This window comes from Plutella xylostella, chromosome 21, assembly GCF_932276165.1.
Source record: "Plutella xylostella chromosome 21, ilPluXylo3.1, whole genome shotgun sequence".
Classification (NCBI taxonomy): Eukaryota; Metazoa; Arthropoda; class Insecta; order Lepidoptera; family Plutellidae; genus Plutella; species Plutella xylostella.
Window position 1 is genome coordinate 6794827 of NC_064001.1, and position 16643 is coordinate 6811469.

Genomic DNA, 16643 nt, shown 5'->3' on the forward strand with positions numbered 1-16643 from the left:
ACATGTTTTAATTTTCAAATTCAACTGTATTTATCCTTCATTAATTGATGTAATTTTACCGCGTCAATTTTATTGTTTCATTTGAGCGAAAGTAATAAGGTTATAAATTAACAAGAATATCTGGGAAACGTGATATTACAATCATAACGTATATCATATATTTATTACACGTTGGCTTTTAAACGTAGATGTTTCTATGTATGTTTCCATATTTAATACTACTACCTACCTACCAACTAGTTACAGTTAAGATGAATAGGTAGCAAACCACATTACCTTGCTTCATAAGTAGCCTATACTTAACTTTAACATTTTATAGTACGTATACAATGAAATTGGTTTTTCTTCGTATTTGATAAATTTATCCATGGTACTCACACTTGTATCAATTCTTACAAAATGTGAATCGAAAAAATCTAAATAAACAACTTGTGACAGGCGAAACGAAAAACATAAAACATTTTATAGGTTCCGTATCCATAAAAGAAATAAAAAATACTTATTCCGCGAACACGACGTATGTCCGCTCCTCTATAGGTTGTAGTTTCCATTCCGTTTAAAACGTTAACTTTTTATTGGATAGTTATATATACTTTTATCTGGGAATGGTCTCTCTGTTGCCTTTTCCCGAATATAGCTTTCAGATTGTGTTTGATGAATTGAATTCGGCATATTGTTTACTTCGATCATATGCATTTTAACTACGAGTACTTCGACGTATTTAGTCAAAGACGTTATTTGCTGCCAACGCAGCGTTTCGCAGAATTTAAACGATTCAAAAGGCAGGAAAGGTTTCTCGGAAACGGTATTTATAAATAGTATTATTCCGTGTAGTAGAATAAATTAGAGGCACTGCAATAATCATAAATCCACAAAGAGGAAGATAAAACTGGGTCTGATTACGTTGAAACTGAAAATATGATGCGAGTTTCTGCTTTTGAGATGAGTTCTCTTCTAGTGCGTTTATTGGAGGTGTGTTTTTCTATGAAAATGATTTAACTATTATTTATTGTAAGCTTCAAATAGACTACCGTGAATATAGAATATGATCTAAAAAACGTATTTCTAAAATATGATGTCTTGTTTTAGCTATAAATTGTATAATAATATATATGGCTAGTATTATTTACATAATGTCTGAGATTCGTAACCATCAGTTAATATTTAAGACACACAAAAACTCTCTAAGGGGTACGCAAACAAGCATTGAATTATGGATTGACCGCAGTGTCATAATGTGTTTTGAAGGTTTTCACAAAATTTATCCTATAGTACATATATTCATACTAGAAAAGTAATTTTAACCATTTCAATGTACCTTTAAAACTTTTCTGTCGCGAAAGGAAAAATGCATCATATTTTCATTGCAGTCTCGTCTCTCGATCATAGTTTTTCCGATCCTGAAATAACACGTCAAACGTCGAGCACACACGCCTGTCGATTCCCGGGCGATTCTACAACTCCGTACATATTTAAAGAGCGCACTATTTCTATTCAACTCCGACTGTTAAGTTCCGCAGTGCCGTCTTTATGGAGGCAGATAAGCGCCGCTACGTGAGTAGCGCTCGGGGAGAGTTAAACCGACATTCAACTTAAACAGGATATTAATATTCAGAGAAATAATATCTTTTTAAAGCGAAGACATTGTGGGTCCCCGACTAAAGCTATCAGGATGCGCTGGGTGACCCGGCTGGTGATATTTTGCTATATTTTATTGCCAGCGGTGTAACCCACTTTGTTCGGCGGTGCTGTCCGAGCGGCAAACTCGATTTCAGAAAGCTGCGTACTCTACGTCTTGGAATACGTCCTTTAGACATTTCCTTTGAACGAAAATTTATGGCGTGCAGTGCATGCTAAACGAACACATGGGCGGTATACTTATCCCTTTAAGCATAGGTATAATCAGCTTAACCCCGAGTGTGGTCCTAAACATTCGAGGAAATTCCAAATAAAATATCAAAAGAAAAACACAAGACAAAAATTCTGAAAGGATTTCCTTTCCGGACGATGGCTAAATTTCCAAATAAAATTCCATAAATATTTTTGATATATTCACGGTCAGGCTGTTCATACTTCGCCCCGTGGCTTATCTGGATAATCTGTGGATTTGGCCGGATTCTTTTAACTTGTTCGCGTTTGTGCGTCCGCTTATTGCGTTTCATCTTGCGTGCTATTGCCTCGCGCGGCCCCGGCCTCCGCAAACATGTTTACCTACCCCTAAATTTCAACTTTATTTATTTAAAGCCTCAAAAACAACGCCTCGTCCTCGCGGCGGGATTTCCACTTTATTAAATTTCAATACCTAGCGAGCCTTTTGTATTCGAGAGCGGCAGACGTTACAATTAAGAGGGATTTTAATTAAGGCATCTTACCCGTTAATCCTTTGTCGTCGGAGTTGTAATTAACCTTGATTTTTGTTCGCAGGTGCCTGTGATGTGAGTGGTGCTGTCGGGCAGCGGTCCTGTGTCTGTGTGCGTGCGATGTGGGTGTCGCTGCTGGTGTGCGTGTGGGGCGTGGCGGGGGGCGCGCGGGGCGAGGGCGGGGCGGCGGGGCGGCGCGCGGGGGCCACCTACCACAACCAGTTCGCGGTGCACGTGCCTGCGGGCGCGCACCACGCGGACGACATCGCCGCGCGCCTCGGCTACGTCAACCATGGACAGGTACGTGTCTTCAGCTCAGTAACTGTGTATGAGAAGGCCACATTGGTAATTAATTTGCAGTATATGCAGGAGCATTCAGGTAGCAGACGTAGGTTGGGCGCAGTAATGGTTGAATAATGACGTAACATTACTGAGTTCTTGTAAAATATAATATATTTCGTGTTAAAACACAAATGAAGATATGTATAGTAAAAACTCGCTTTTAAACTAGCCCCACTAAATATTCCATATTGTCCGCGTCTCTGACGCAAACTGCTACGCCGCTGCAAGCTACGCAGCTACGACGCTACGAACTACGCAGACACGAGCTACAGCAATGAGAGTTCTATGTAACCAGTAATTTTTCAATAACCTCTGTGTGAGTGCGACCACGATATCTCTAAGATCTGAATAGAGCTTTACTCCGCGGTCCCAACTACTTTCCTCCATTAAGATATTAATTCAAACGGTGTCCACTTAGTTATTCTGTTGGCTCAATTTAAAACGTGTTATCGTTTTAACTTGAAAGACGTAACCACTCGGCCGCTCACCTTTTTAATTATTACTTGGCACCTTCAATTTTAAAAGCTCTATAAAAGAGCTTTTCTCGCCAATAAAGAGACTGAACTTATCTTTTAAGTGCTCGGTATCTTGGTTTTAGGACGTTGACTCTACACCATATTATAAAAATAACTAATAAGTAAAAGTGTAAAGGTTTAAAGAGCATGTTAATAAAAATGAAAAAATTCCCATGAATGCCTTATTATATTCCTATGACTTGCATCATTTTCCTTCTTAGTATGTCGCTGACAAATGCAATACACTAGAGCGTGTCTTGGGATTCTCGGACCTCGGACCGTTGTGAGAGGATTCGGATTAGAAAGTCAGAACGGAGTCAGTCCCTGACTGCCCAGGGTGCGCCAGTTTAAGCAATGAAAATGCTCCACCTGCCATTGACGTTCCATATGTCCCTGGAACTTTTTCATTGCTCGTGAGTACATAAAGTACAGTTTATACGTCACTCGGGGAGGCTCTCATGCACTTGAATTTTCGCCTTACATGATATGCCCCCACTATGCTCTTAATATGTCGATCGTTTCACCCCCATTCCATTCCCTGCAGCGTGCAAAATGTAATGTCAGAAGTCATGACACGTTTAAATGGAGTCGTGTTAAATATATCTCTGGGGTTTTAACACTCGTTACGTTCTCTGAGGATGTCTTCTGCATCATAGAAGCGTCAGCATGAGATTAAATATGAGCAGTTTAATAGACGACCAATAATTAAAGTAGTCCTTACGCTATAAAGCTAATATATGTATATGTAATAGCTACTTTAAAATCGATGTATATGTAGTTATGGAAGTACGGGTGTATTGGAATCAAAACTAAAAAGTGTTATTTATTATATTCATTTTTTGTGTTTTGTATGTATCAGTAAGATGCAACAGTCAGCAAAATCTGTTTCATAAACACCTGAAATTATTGTTGCATCGATGGCGACGTTTTACTGTTAATTATGGAGTCATTCCCAAAAATAAAAGACTCAAGTAATATATCGATGATAATGAAATTGATAAAAACATTTCACTATGCCAGGATAAAGTGCCAAACGAGATTACAAATATTAACTTAAATCTCCTTCAACTTATTCGATAGTGGTTTTTTAAATTGTTATATGACAGACAGTCTGTTTGAAACATGCCAGCAGTGCTTAGTTTTAATAATATTATAAATAATATAACTATTTATGTATAGAAAACAAGATCTTTGGAAGTAAACATACCTAACTATCCGAAAATATACCAACTACACTTGAATCGCTACGAACATGTGCACACTTCCTCAGGACAAACCTTGTGGGAAGACACTTATATGTAAGAACCAGCACGTGAAAATGTTTACTCGAGACTTCAGATAACCTTGAGTATTACCTTAAGGTGTAACAGAAGGTTTGCGGTAACAATGTGAGTGCTATTTTTAGCCATCTACGGAGTAAGGGAGGGTATTTGAATTTGAAGTGTGAGTTCTCTGGCTTGACTTGTGTGAAATGGTTGGTAATTGTTAAAATATGTGTGTGTAAGTAATTAAGTCGTACAAATATTACGATATCTTCAGATTAGTCCGGCATTCGTTACGATAATAAACGGTTTTCATCGCTCATTGTACTACCTTGCTTGTCACTACGTGATGGCACGTAAGCTGCCGGCCACTAATTACTACAGTACTTATGTTTGTTCGACAAAATATTCACTAAAGAAGTACTAAATACATCAGTCCTAATATGTTTTGTTCTTAACAAACATCGCACAACGCAAGCTCGCTCCGTTCCCACGCCACAAAAACACGAAAGAGACGGCCAAATGAGACGTAGAGCACACCACACGTAGACTGGAGAAACCTCTTAACTTAAACTAACAAAAGAAACGTAACTTGCGACTAAACGGCTCCGTTTCAAACGGCTCAAGTTTCGGCTCACGTGCCTCAGTCGATGTCGATGGAACCCCAGGGGTCCGACCCATACGGCCGCTTGTAAGTATTCAATACTATTCATACCTTTACCGCCCCCGGTCCCGTAACTTTGCAAAGAATTCATAAGGAAGATTGTAGGATTTTCCGGTTACGTTGTCTTGTTAAGTTTTATTTCTGCTTTCGATTTATATGTAGGTTGTTATAGTTTTTCAGTAGCGTATTTGGCGTTGTTGCTCCATTTTAAGCATAGTTAATAAGTTACTACGTATCGGTATAGTCAAATATTTATACACTGATCAAATGTATCTTTCCAAACCACATAACCACCACTATATTTGCTCTTTTTATCGTTTTTTTTTTCATACCATTTAACCAATTAGTGGAATTACAGCACTGCTTTCCCGAAATAGAAAGTTTGATAGAATCTCTTCATATTTCATTGTTTTTCAGGACGTATTCTTTTGGTCGTAAGTAACTGAAAGAGTAGAGTCATATTATGTTGATTCGATTGTTTTATACTCCATAAGCACATTACCAAATAAAAAAAATTAAAAAAAAAACACGCACTTACGCCCTGTACTAATGTACTCCCTTGCGGGGTAGGCAGAGGTGCATTGCTGCACCCACTTTTCGCCAGAGTGTTATGTTAGTCCCAATGTAAAAGGGGGCGGGCCTATTGCCGTTTTACGGGCACATCCAAGACCCGAGAACAAATATCTGTGTTTAAACAAATATCTGCCCCAGCCGGGAATCGGGAATTACCAAATATTTTGGTCATAAAATAACATTTAATTTGTATTAATCGGCAAATAGTCATTTGAATTAGCTTTTCATCGCAGTGATTTATTGTAGAATGCGAGCTTTCGTCACTGTAATAAAATAGGCGTTAACGGTCGCCATGAAAAACGCCGTGTGTGTTTTAGTACTTGACACTTTACAGCCTTTTGTTGTGAGGCTCAGCCACCTCGCCTCATTTAACAAAACTTGATTCAGCTCGCTCAGTTCTGCTGACTTTGCAAATTAGAACAAACAACGGGAAAGAAGTTGTCTAACTACGTTACTTACATCTTACACCATTTCACTTTCTCACACAAAGGGTGTTTTTAATTAGAGAGAATGGGAAGATATTTGATTTTGCCAATATGTGAATTTATACTTACGGATTTAAATATTACCTACTTTATAACTATTATTTAAAAACTAACCTTCGCAAAACAAAATTGCGTATTTACAGTTCCAATGCGACTCCAAAATCACTTGTTCCCATTTCGCCGTAATGAATTGTGCTCTATAAGCTGCGTGTAATGTAGGTACATAATTGTCGGTGTCGGAGGCATGTGTCGGAGTCGTTTGCACGTGCTTACGGGCCCATTATAGGCGCTCCGGTGGAGAGGTGTTGTCTCGGTACACAGACTATCGACGACGGGACGGCGTTTGCCTTTTGCAACATTTTCGATATTCCCGTAAGGGCTTTGCTTTAGGCTTAGATAGTGTGCACAGGGCTTAACTGCTGCGGGCTGCAAAGGAGTTCCATGGTCAATGTTGGTGTTGGATGATGATAGGTATAATAACGGTTCTGCATTTATGAAATTCATTATAGCAGCAAGTCTTCCCTTCTCATTAGGTAGTTCTCAGAAAATGTACAAGTGGTACTTTAACTCTTCAGTAGGTTCAAGCTTACGCTGAATATTAAATCCAACAACATACATACTATGTATTATGACAGTAAGTATTATTGTTTGTTCATTAGTGCCTCATTAAAGAAAACCGCTTGTTATAATGGCAGAAGACATACTAAGAACTTTACTCACCGCCCCAGCAGTAAAAACTAAACGTGGATTTGTACAGTGCTTTGGATCTTAAAATTGAACGAAAGAAATGAACAATATATGTGTGTCAAAAGTATCTCATATCTGGATAGAAGCATAACAGTGACTGGTTTTCAATAGACACAAACAACGTAACACTTATCACCGTCGATGGTGTCGCCTCGAAGTGATGTTTGAAGAATAGTGCGGCGCAGCGGCGTCCCACCGGCGTCCCACCGGCGACCCGCCGCCTTTGACTGACGTAATGTAATATTCCCCGAGTACGACGCTGACAGGTGCCTCCTTGCTCCGCTATGAAAAATGCGCCGCACTCACTGCCATTGCATAATGCACGAATACTCGCGAGTATAAGGCGCCAACACATTCGAACGCTGCGTGTTTCCAAACGAGCAATGTTCTAGGAATCTTTGAGGTTTGCGTGGTTCGTTTTAACTGTCAATTGCTATCTAAATAGGCAAACTATTTAACAATGCCCTTAAATACTCATAATAATAAACCAAATTAACATAATAATGAGAGAAGTGTTTAAATTGAATTCGAATCCTTTTTCCTGTTAAATGTAGGTGGATGATCGCCGGAGCACGCCCACATTGCTCTAGTTGAGACTGGCGTCTCCAGACATTTACTGACATTAACGTCGTCAATATTACAAAAAGAGACATAAAAGGGTAGTTACGTCCTATTTGAATGGAGTGGCAGACTGTCGCCTGGAGGGGCGCGCTTCGAATAGCGGCGGCATTCTTTGTGCTCGTAATAAGCAGCGAATACGCCAGCTGCGCGCGACTGAGGTGTATCCAAATGAAATTTCATATAAAAGACACTCGGGCCGCGCATTTCTTTATTATTATGCCTTTATCTATCACAGAAAATATGATTTTCATAACAATGGCGCCGCCGGAAGGAACCGTAGGCCTTTCCGCCGCCGCGGATACGGAACGCTTTTGGAAAATAATGCGCTAAATAAGAGGGATAACAAGATCGTAAAATGTCGAAATAAACATTTTTTATTTAGACAGGAGAGCGCTGATAAAGCTTTTAGGACACAGTAAAACGAACAACGCTGAGTCAACTTGCATTAGCGAATATCGTCACGGCTGGCTTCCCCGTCCATACTAATTAACTGAAATAATATTGTAAATTGGGAATGGTGTGTGTTTGTCATTCTCTTTCTTCACGTTTTGTTTGTAGAGTACAAAGTAGGCAACCTTTATACTAGCATCCCGTACACAAAAAATAGTTTACCATATACCTAAGTACCTAAATGATCCGATTTCGTTTGTAATGCATGTAGCCAGAATTTTGATATTTACTCGAATCCATGACTTAACCGCGGCTGCTGCTCGCCCTGTATTCCATCGAACATCGCCTATTTCGGATTATTAGATAGAGAGAGAGCATTTCATTTTGAGCTTCAACCGTCAAAACAGCGATATTGGCTTTGAATGCGATCGACAAGTGGAAATCAATCTGTTGTTAGGTAAACTTATGCCTGCCTAATAGAATTGGATGTACAGTATTGCACAGAGTTTGGTGCGTTCACAGCCGCCTTTACCGGTTTGTTTTAGGGATGATTTCGGCTTGTGATTTCTGGCGGGCTATGTTTGGTTGGACCTTTCCAGCCTGCGGGGCGGATGGCTATGGCGGTATCCTCAATATCTTTTGGCGCAAGTACACCATTTATTTTATCATGCTCGACGCTTCATTGATCGTTTTACTTACGTGGAGCGCGATTGGCTAAATTTTATTTTATTATTTTTCAACAGGCTTATTCTGGTAACTTTATTCGTGCACTTTCTTTTTTTCTTTTATATGTATTTATAATATGTACTCATATTTGTTTAACCAATGAGCAACTTTCATAAAAGGTAAATAAAAAGGACAGGTCAGGTGAGTATGAAATATGTACATTAAAACCATCCATAAGAAATTATTTTTGTATTAAAAAATTACTCCGTTCTTGCCTTTTCATTCACCAGCATTACCGCAGTAGGTAGATTAATAATGTGACTAATGAACAGATTCAATATTGCAATGAAAATAGAGCTCGAGCATAAAATGCCGTACTCATGTCAATAATTATTTATTCACTACACGATTCCGTACTATCGCTGTCAAAAGTTGATTGGATTACTATCTGTACAGTCACGGACACATAATTGATGTGACACAACATACGTCCAATATTATTTAAAGCCTCAACAGTTTTATTGTTTGATGTTCATTTCGGTGTCGTTGTGTAATTTCTGATGTTAATACGTTCGTTTGTCACCAGTAAATATTTCATTCATGTTATGGAACTTCAATTATATGAATCGTTCAGTAGAAGTTCATTGACTTTAGGCGACGATAGGAAGTTTACCTACCTTGTTGTGTACATAATTATCAAAAACTATAAATCTTCCATTGATTTTTATCTAGTGTATAAAAAGTTAGCATCTAAAATTCGCTAGTTACTTTGCAAAAATCACATTATCGTAATAAACAGGACCTATTTCTATCTTTCCATCATATTTTCATAAATTTTCGACTATTCATTATATTTCTATGCACTGTATGAGTGACGATAATTCATTGCTGATCAATAAATAGTGACCGGCTGGCGAACGTAATCGAAGTAAAATTATTGTAAGTTTTCCACTTCATTTTTTTTGTGTATTTTTTATGTTAAACAAATACCTGATATGTCCCCGGGAAATAGCAGGTGCGTATTACGAATAGCTGTTGTTAAAACCAAAACACGTCGACGCCACTCACAAATACCCATGTATAATAAGCCCCACGTTCATTCACTTACTTACATTACCAGAACAGTGCTTCCAGGAGGTCAACTTAAACAGGTCGCGGTGTTTGATATCGGGAAATAAAATGATCGACAGCGCAGTAAGCTTTGAGCGGTTTTTGTTTTTTGTATGTTGGTAATATAAATTATGAGGTGCTTGATTGAACGTTGTTTTGCTCTTTTATAAAGCATTGCTGGTAACGACTTTTTAAACTTTTGAATTTGACGATCAGTGGAGTTGGCTGGCAAATCAGTAAAATATACCTTTATTTAGGAATTATGAAAATTAGTACGGTCAAAGTTGTTCAGAATTACGAGTGGTGTGACAGATCCAAACTATATTTTAACACAGGGACAGCACGTTATATGCCAGTCCTGGCTAAAACCGGAATAATTAAATAAAACCTATTAACGCAGCCTAAATTAAGGTAATGAATAAATGAACAAGTCAAGTTTCCTCCTAACTTTCCGTAGTCCTTTGTCCCCTAAATGAAATTTAAACGTTCATAATTAGTAAGTCGGCGTGTATCAGGACTATAACTTGTGATCGTCTTCAGTTTTTAGGTCACGGGACCCGCGGGGCCGTGTATCGATTTCAAATAAATGTCAAGCTCGATGTGCCATTTACATATAAATACTTGTTACCGCTCGCCCCCAGATTATCAATACTTCAATGGAACAATAAAGATGAACGATCTTTTCAAAATTAAACGAGAGATTTCCCCGTACCGATAACTCTGCATATTTGAACTAGTGTTAGAGTGCATTGCCAATCACGTTTCATACATCTAACCCACTACAATCGATCAATCTGTGTAATTAAAACGGAAAAACCACTGCCATAACGCAAATATCAATCATCGTTTCCATTGCATGTGTTGCAGCGCGAGTCGTATTTTTTGCCGACACCGAGTAAACAGTGTACGCAAAACACGTTGAGTCGTGATATTTCAGCAGTTTCGGCGCAAATGTTGGCAGCTCAGAACAACGAGCAGTATTCCGGTCCGGTAATCAACGTTTTTATTAGCCGGGCGATACGCATTCGTTGCCGCACGGCCGCGCCGCTCCGCTCCGCTCCGGTGTTAGGCCGACGCGCTACATCGACAGCGGATAATGGACTGAGATCGGATGTAGCTGAAGCTGGAGAGTTTCCTCTGATTGAATATTTGGGCTAAGAGCAGAATGCTTTTGGGTTGGTTTCTTTATCGTTCAATTGTAAGAATGAATGAGTAGTTGATCAGATAGATATGCGTGAGTTTCTGTCGTAGCGCACTTGTGCGTTTGGAATCATCCGACGACGGCTCGCAAATATGGAGAGTGATTTTTTGTGTGTATTTACAGTACGAGCGCACAGCACACACTCACTCCCTCAGACGTGATCGCGATACGCGATGCATATTCATCGACGAAATGTTTGCTGAAGAAATAATTAACACGCCAGTGTGAGGAAGCGCTCGCGCGTATTTTTTTTTATATTCATCTACATCCACCGGGACGACTGTAAAGCAAAAGCTATCCCAATGGATTTTTCGCGTAATGCAAATTTAAAACGGAGATGATTATTTTGCCGCTGCTTTCGCTTGGTAAAACAGTTTTTTTATATATGATAGGATTTCTAGGGAATGTTTTTGTTGGCAGCTGAATAAGATTACTTTACAATTTTGGACCCATTTATGGTAGCCTGGTACTAAATAAATACTGCCGACGTGAAACAAATACACTTAAAAAAGGTTCAAATGAAATTGTAAAATGCGACCTTTTTTCTGCTTTATACCTTCATAAACGAGCAAGGAAACTCAATAAAAACCATCTCTACATCAATTTCTTTTAAAATATAATTTCTTTTACGTTCACTCAGCTAAGAGTAAATGCTGAACGTCGCCCAAGTGGGTCGCAGTACTAACAAAGACCCTTTACACTTTACAGAAGCTGCAAAACTCCTTTAAGGGTATTAAACGAAAGCCGTTAGAGGACACCATCTTTCAAACTCAATTTATTTATGAAAAACATAATCTGTTAATTATGAATACCTCCCTATAGGCAGTAGCGTTCAATTTGTATCTATACATAAACTAATAGTAATGTTGTACCTTGTAGAAATGATTATGTTAGCTTGTAACCAGAAGTCGTATCCTTAATTTTATTATTTTCTTCCACACCTACTAAGACTAGGTAAGTTTTAGACTGTTAGAGTCTAAAACTTAAATAGATTTACCTAATGAAAACATTAAAAAATAATTTTATAATTCAAACACATTCTTAATTCTTACCATACACCAAAATAGTGCGCGAAAGCAAGAAGCTTATTTGTCACCAAAAATATAACATTTCGCGCGCTTGACCGCTCGCGACGTTAGCTCGCGGTAATGTGATGTGATATTCATTTATTTTATTTCCCGTAGGAGGGCCCGCGTCTGTAGCCGGAGGAAACAAAGCCATTTCCGAGCAAAAGACGATCCGGCCTTGACCCGCCAGAGTGACGGGCCGGACGCTTTTGTTAAACTATTAAAAACATGCGTTTCCAGAAAATAAAGGTTTTTTATTTTATTTATTGTGTGTGACGATTTCTTATCGTGTGCAAAATATCTCAAGAGATTATTTACGTAGATTGTATTACTGTCCGTCGTAGTTATTTAAAACTAGCAGTAGCAGCCCTGTCGTTGGAAATGCCTCGCTATAAATCAATATGCTCTTTTCAATGAAGTGCAAAATAGAACGTCAAAATAAATAAAACTCTACACGGTTCAGGAAAAACCTCCCGTTGAACCGAGCGTATGATTTTGACGCGCAAACAAGCAAAAGCGCGCAGTGTCGGGCAATGAATCACCAATTTTGACACTGCGCCGCCGACGCTCATTTACAAATCAAAGTGGATTCAGACGCGCGAAGTGCAAGCAGCAAAGCGGCGCTATGAATCAACGTTTTTCTAACAGCGAGTCTGTGGAGCCGGACGTTTATTCCGCCGCCCCCGTCTCTTAGCGACTCGTCGATTTGCCATTCAGAGTGAATTTGACGGGCGCTATGTTTATTGCTCCCCATTCTTCTTTCCTTTGTTGGAATCTTTGTGTGCGGATAATTTATTTAATTTGGAACAAAGCGAATCATTCGAAAGCGTATCACACGAATTCCCCCCGAAAATGTTGTCGGTCGTTTCGGAATTACTTACGTTTCTTTTTTCGTGGCTTTATAAGTGAGCTAAGATAAATGAATGCGTCCTTTTTCCGTCCGGCTTTTTTAAAACAACGTGTTTTATCTTGTTTTGAGGATGCCGTGGTCTTTTGTACGGACTTTCTTTATAATGTGCCGTTTCTCTTTTTGACACAGCTTCGTAGTCATGTAAAAATATGTTTTTCTTGTGATATAAGTAGGTTAAAATGGCGCATATCGTATCATGTGCTATTCTATTCTCTGAAGGGGTAAGTATTAGTTCTTACCCATAGTATTATATTATTTGTGCTCTCTTAAATGAAAGAATATGCTGTAATCTAACCATATCATATATAACTATCAACATTTAAAAAATCTGATAATTATGTGTCATATTGGTTGCAAGGTTAAATTAAATACTCTACTTCAATGGACTAAACTACAAAAAAACTTAATCCGACGAGGATGGGATTCGAACCCACGCGTGCAGAGCACATTGGATTAGCAGTCCAACGCCTTAACCTCTCGGCCACCTCGTCACGCTTCACCAACCTGAATTAACTCACCATGTAATATGTTACTTAAATTGTTGACTCGCGATTGCTTAATCGAGTATTTATACAGGCTGCATTGTGAAGAGAAATGTTAATTACGTATTTGTCAACTCTTTCACAAATTGAACTCGCGTACAAGCTTATCGCGGGCAAATATTATATTAAATTGAATTTCGTTCTTAATTTCACGTGTCTGAATATGAAACGGAATAATAATTACAAAAATATATTATGTAGGTAAAAAGAGCTTTTTTAGCTGCTAAATTATGTTACGATAACTAAGTGAATAAGCCATCATTCATGATTAAAATTACGTTTTTAATTTTATCTATGTCCTAAGTTTTTTACCTCTTGCATAAAATGAGCATACATACGACTGGAGCATCTTGGCCAGTTCGCGACTGAGAACTAATCTGACTAACTCTTTCAGCATGGTGACAAACCCTATTCTAGAACCTCTCGGAAACTTGTAGTAGCTGAATATACATATGCCTAGAAACTAATATAAATACCTAGTTACCTACCAACATGATACATAAGACACCTTATGTTCGAGTGCGTGTATTAATGCAATGCAGATACACTGTAGCAAGGCCCGGGCCTTGTTACACGCACGCCGTGTCGATGATTTATTGTTAATTAATGGGAGACTGACACCAGTTTATGTACCTTCGTGTATTTACATATGTATGGTAACTGCTGTGCTATATAGGTACATAATTTGTGCATAGGTCGGACACAGAGTGACGTCACACTAGTGGTAGGGTCAGGTGAAGGGCACTCGGGTCACATACAGAAGAAGTTTAACTCAACATTTCGAACAGTGAATAAATTGGGTCTTAATTTCGAGTCAAAGCCACCCATTTATGACAAAAACCTTTACGTAGGTACCTATGTTACCTACATTGTTTTAGTACATACATATTTGATTGAACGATGTCTTTGGAGCCGTGATTAAAACGTTGCCACAGAATAATAACTATGACGTTGCTTTCCAAACAGGGAGTAGTTTGTTAAAACATATCAAGACGTCCGCACAGTAAAATAGCTTTCTTTATTAGAAAAATAATAATCAAATTCTTACCCGTAATTTTTTACTTCATAAAATTAGTTCCGACGAGGATGGGATTCGAACCCACGCGTGCAGAGCACATTGGATTAGCAGTCCAACGCCTTAACCTCTCGGCCACCTCGTCATGTCTTTTCTCGCCAAATCGCAGATACCTAACAAAAAAATAGGTATGTGTGTGAAGCCTTTCACTTTTGTTGGTCACGATGTTACCGCAGTTGGCTCTATCTCGTTCTGTTGCGCAAAACATGTTTTTGGCGCAGAAATAATTACTAATAACTTTAGTATTATTAAAAAGTATATTAAGCGGACATCGATTCCGACCCTTTCAAATATTCTCCCGTATGTTTGCTCAGGATGTGAACCGCCCCGCCCGGCGACGGCTGTTCCTTTGTTCCTTCATATGTATTTTGTCCGACATCCTCTTTAAAGTCTAAAGTAATTAAACTATCCTGACACAGTAAATAAGGTTGGAATAGTTAAACCACTACACTTGATGGTACACAGTAAAATGCTTAATTGAAAGCTGTAAAAACCCTTAACATTCGCCGTAATGGCAAGCACGATACCACTATTTTATAATAGCACCAGGTATTGTATCAAACGGGGTAAGTACCCATTAAATTAATTCTGCCAACGTCGAAGTCGTAACAATAAAGGATATAATCATCATTTTCGTTGCTAGGCTACGAATATTTTGCTCTTGGTTGCTCGCGGTGCGTACTTTCTTTCATTAAAACTGACATAAGGTGCTTTTCATGGAAGGATAATTACTTCTCGGCATTGGAATGAGAACGAGGCAAATGGGACGTACGTAATGCAAATGCTCTTATAATGCGGACTCCCAAGGTGCTGTAATGTAGAGTTTTGCATTTGCCACCAGCTATAGATGGTGTATACCTAGTTATAATGTGGTCACTGGAAAAGGAAATTAAAATGAAGCTAAAACTACTACATAATGAATACCTACACACCATATTTAATTAGTAATCATTATGAGCTTGTCTTCCGTTGATAGGTCCCTAGGACATCGCTTGCGCAGTGCAATAACCCGTCACGCGCCCCCGAGGCAGTTAGCGCCGCTATAACAGTCCATATATCCCATCAAATTCCTCAGATCGCAGATAGGTTAGACACACATAATGTGTGTTGTGTAATCTATGACGGGTAAATACATGGGATCCGTGTGTACTCCGCGGCGGTAAATGGGAATAGAATGCATTATCGACATTGTTTGCGGCGCTAACACGTGCCGCGCGCTACTGCAAACATCAATTAGTTGAAGTAACAATCCGTCTTGATGACTGTCTGTTTGTTTGTGTGTATGTACATTTGTGTGTACCTGTGTGTGATCGGGATTCAGATGTGTTTGGTTTAATTTAAATATTATAGTTACGTACTGCATTGCTATTGGTTGTCTCGGTTTGGATAAGTTTTACAGTTCAATGCTCATACAGGGGTTGAATGGTAGCTGATGACATAAAGGTTGCAGTAGGCGACGACGTGCCTATTACTATACCTTGCGTGGTGCACGTGTCAAAATCTTGCCTCGCGCTCGCTTACATCGTTAGTGCTGGCAGCTAGGTATGCTGAATTATCTATTTGTATTTCTATGGGATGCATCTGGCGACTAGCTTGCGGCATGACGCTATGACGCTCGCAGGCGTAGTGACAGTTCGTCGTCTGCTGCAACCCTATGTAGCTGGCCTGCGACACGAGTCCGTTATCGACGTCGATAAACGTCATTCGTATAGCGATAATAATGTTGATTCCCACCTTATGCTAACTATAGACCATGTTCATTATTAATTCGCCTTAAAGCCATAATCGAAATTGGAGGGCCAAGTGTAGCAAATTTAGTTACTAGTGTCGGGTTCTCGGCCGCCACACGACAAACCGCTTCGGAAATGTAACTTGAGACTGCTAATTCCTACTGGCTTAGTTGGATTAGAGGACGCGGCATGTCCTGCTTGCCCCTCGGGTTTGTTACTGTGGGGAGTGTGGGGCTGATACAATTTATAAAGAAATTATGAATTTGAATTACCTACATATTTATTTTGTAGACACATAATAAGACTAGTGGTCCTTGCTAGGTACACTTGGTGCCCGCAAAGAGCCTCCCCTACTGACGTATCAACTGTACTTTATATACGTC

The 16643-nt window shown here is 39.1% G+C and overlaps 1 protein-coding gene and 2 non-coding genes across 8 annotated transcripts in view; 1 reads left to right on the top strand and 2 right to left on the bottom strand.

Annotated features, from left to right (window-relative positions):
- The window catches only part of LOC105393727 (furin-like protease 2), a 173804-nt gene that overhangs the window by 125300 nt on the left and 31861 nt on the right, over window positions 1-16643 (top strand). For all 6 annotated transcript variants that reach the window (XM_048628528.1, XM_038115820.2, XM_048628529.1 and 3 more), the window contains one exon: window positions 2425-2660. In XM_048628528.1, coding sequence (XP_048484485.1) covers window positions 2481-2660 — 180 coding nt within the window. In that variant the 5' untranslated portion in view covers window positions 2425-2480. The remainder of the gene's footprint in view (window positions 1-2424; window positions 2661-16643) is intronic.
- On the bottom strand, window positions 13323-13404 carry Trnas-gcu. Its single transcript has one exon. It is a non-coding gene; the product is annotated as a tRNA-Ser (tRNA).
- Trnas-gcu lies at window positions 14534-14615 on the bottom strand. The gene has a single exon. It is a non-coding gene; the product is annotated as a tRNA-Ser (tRNA).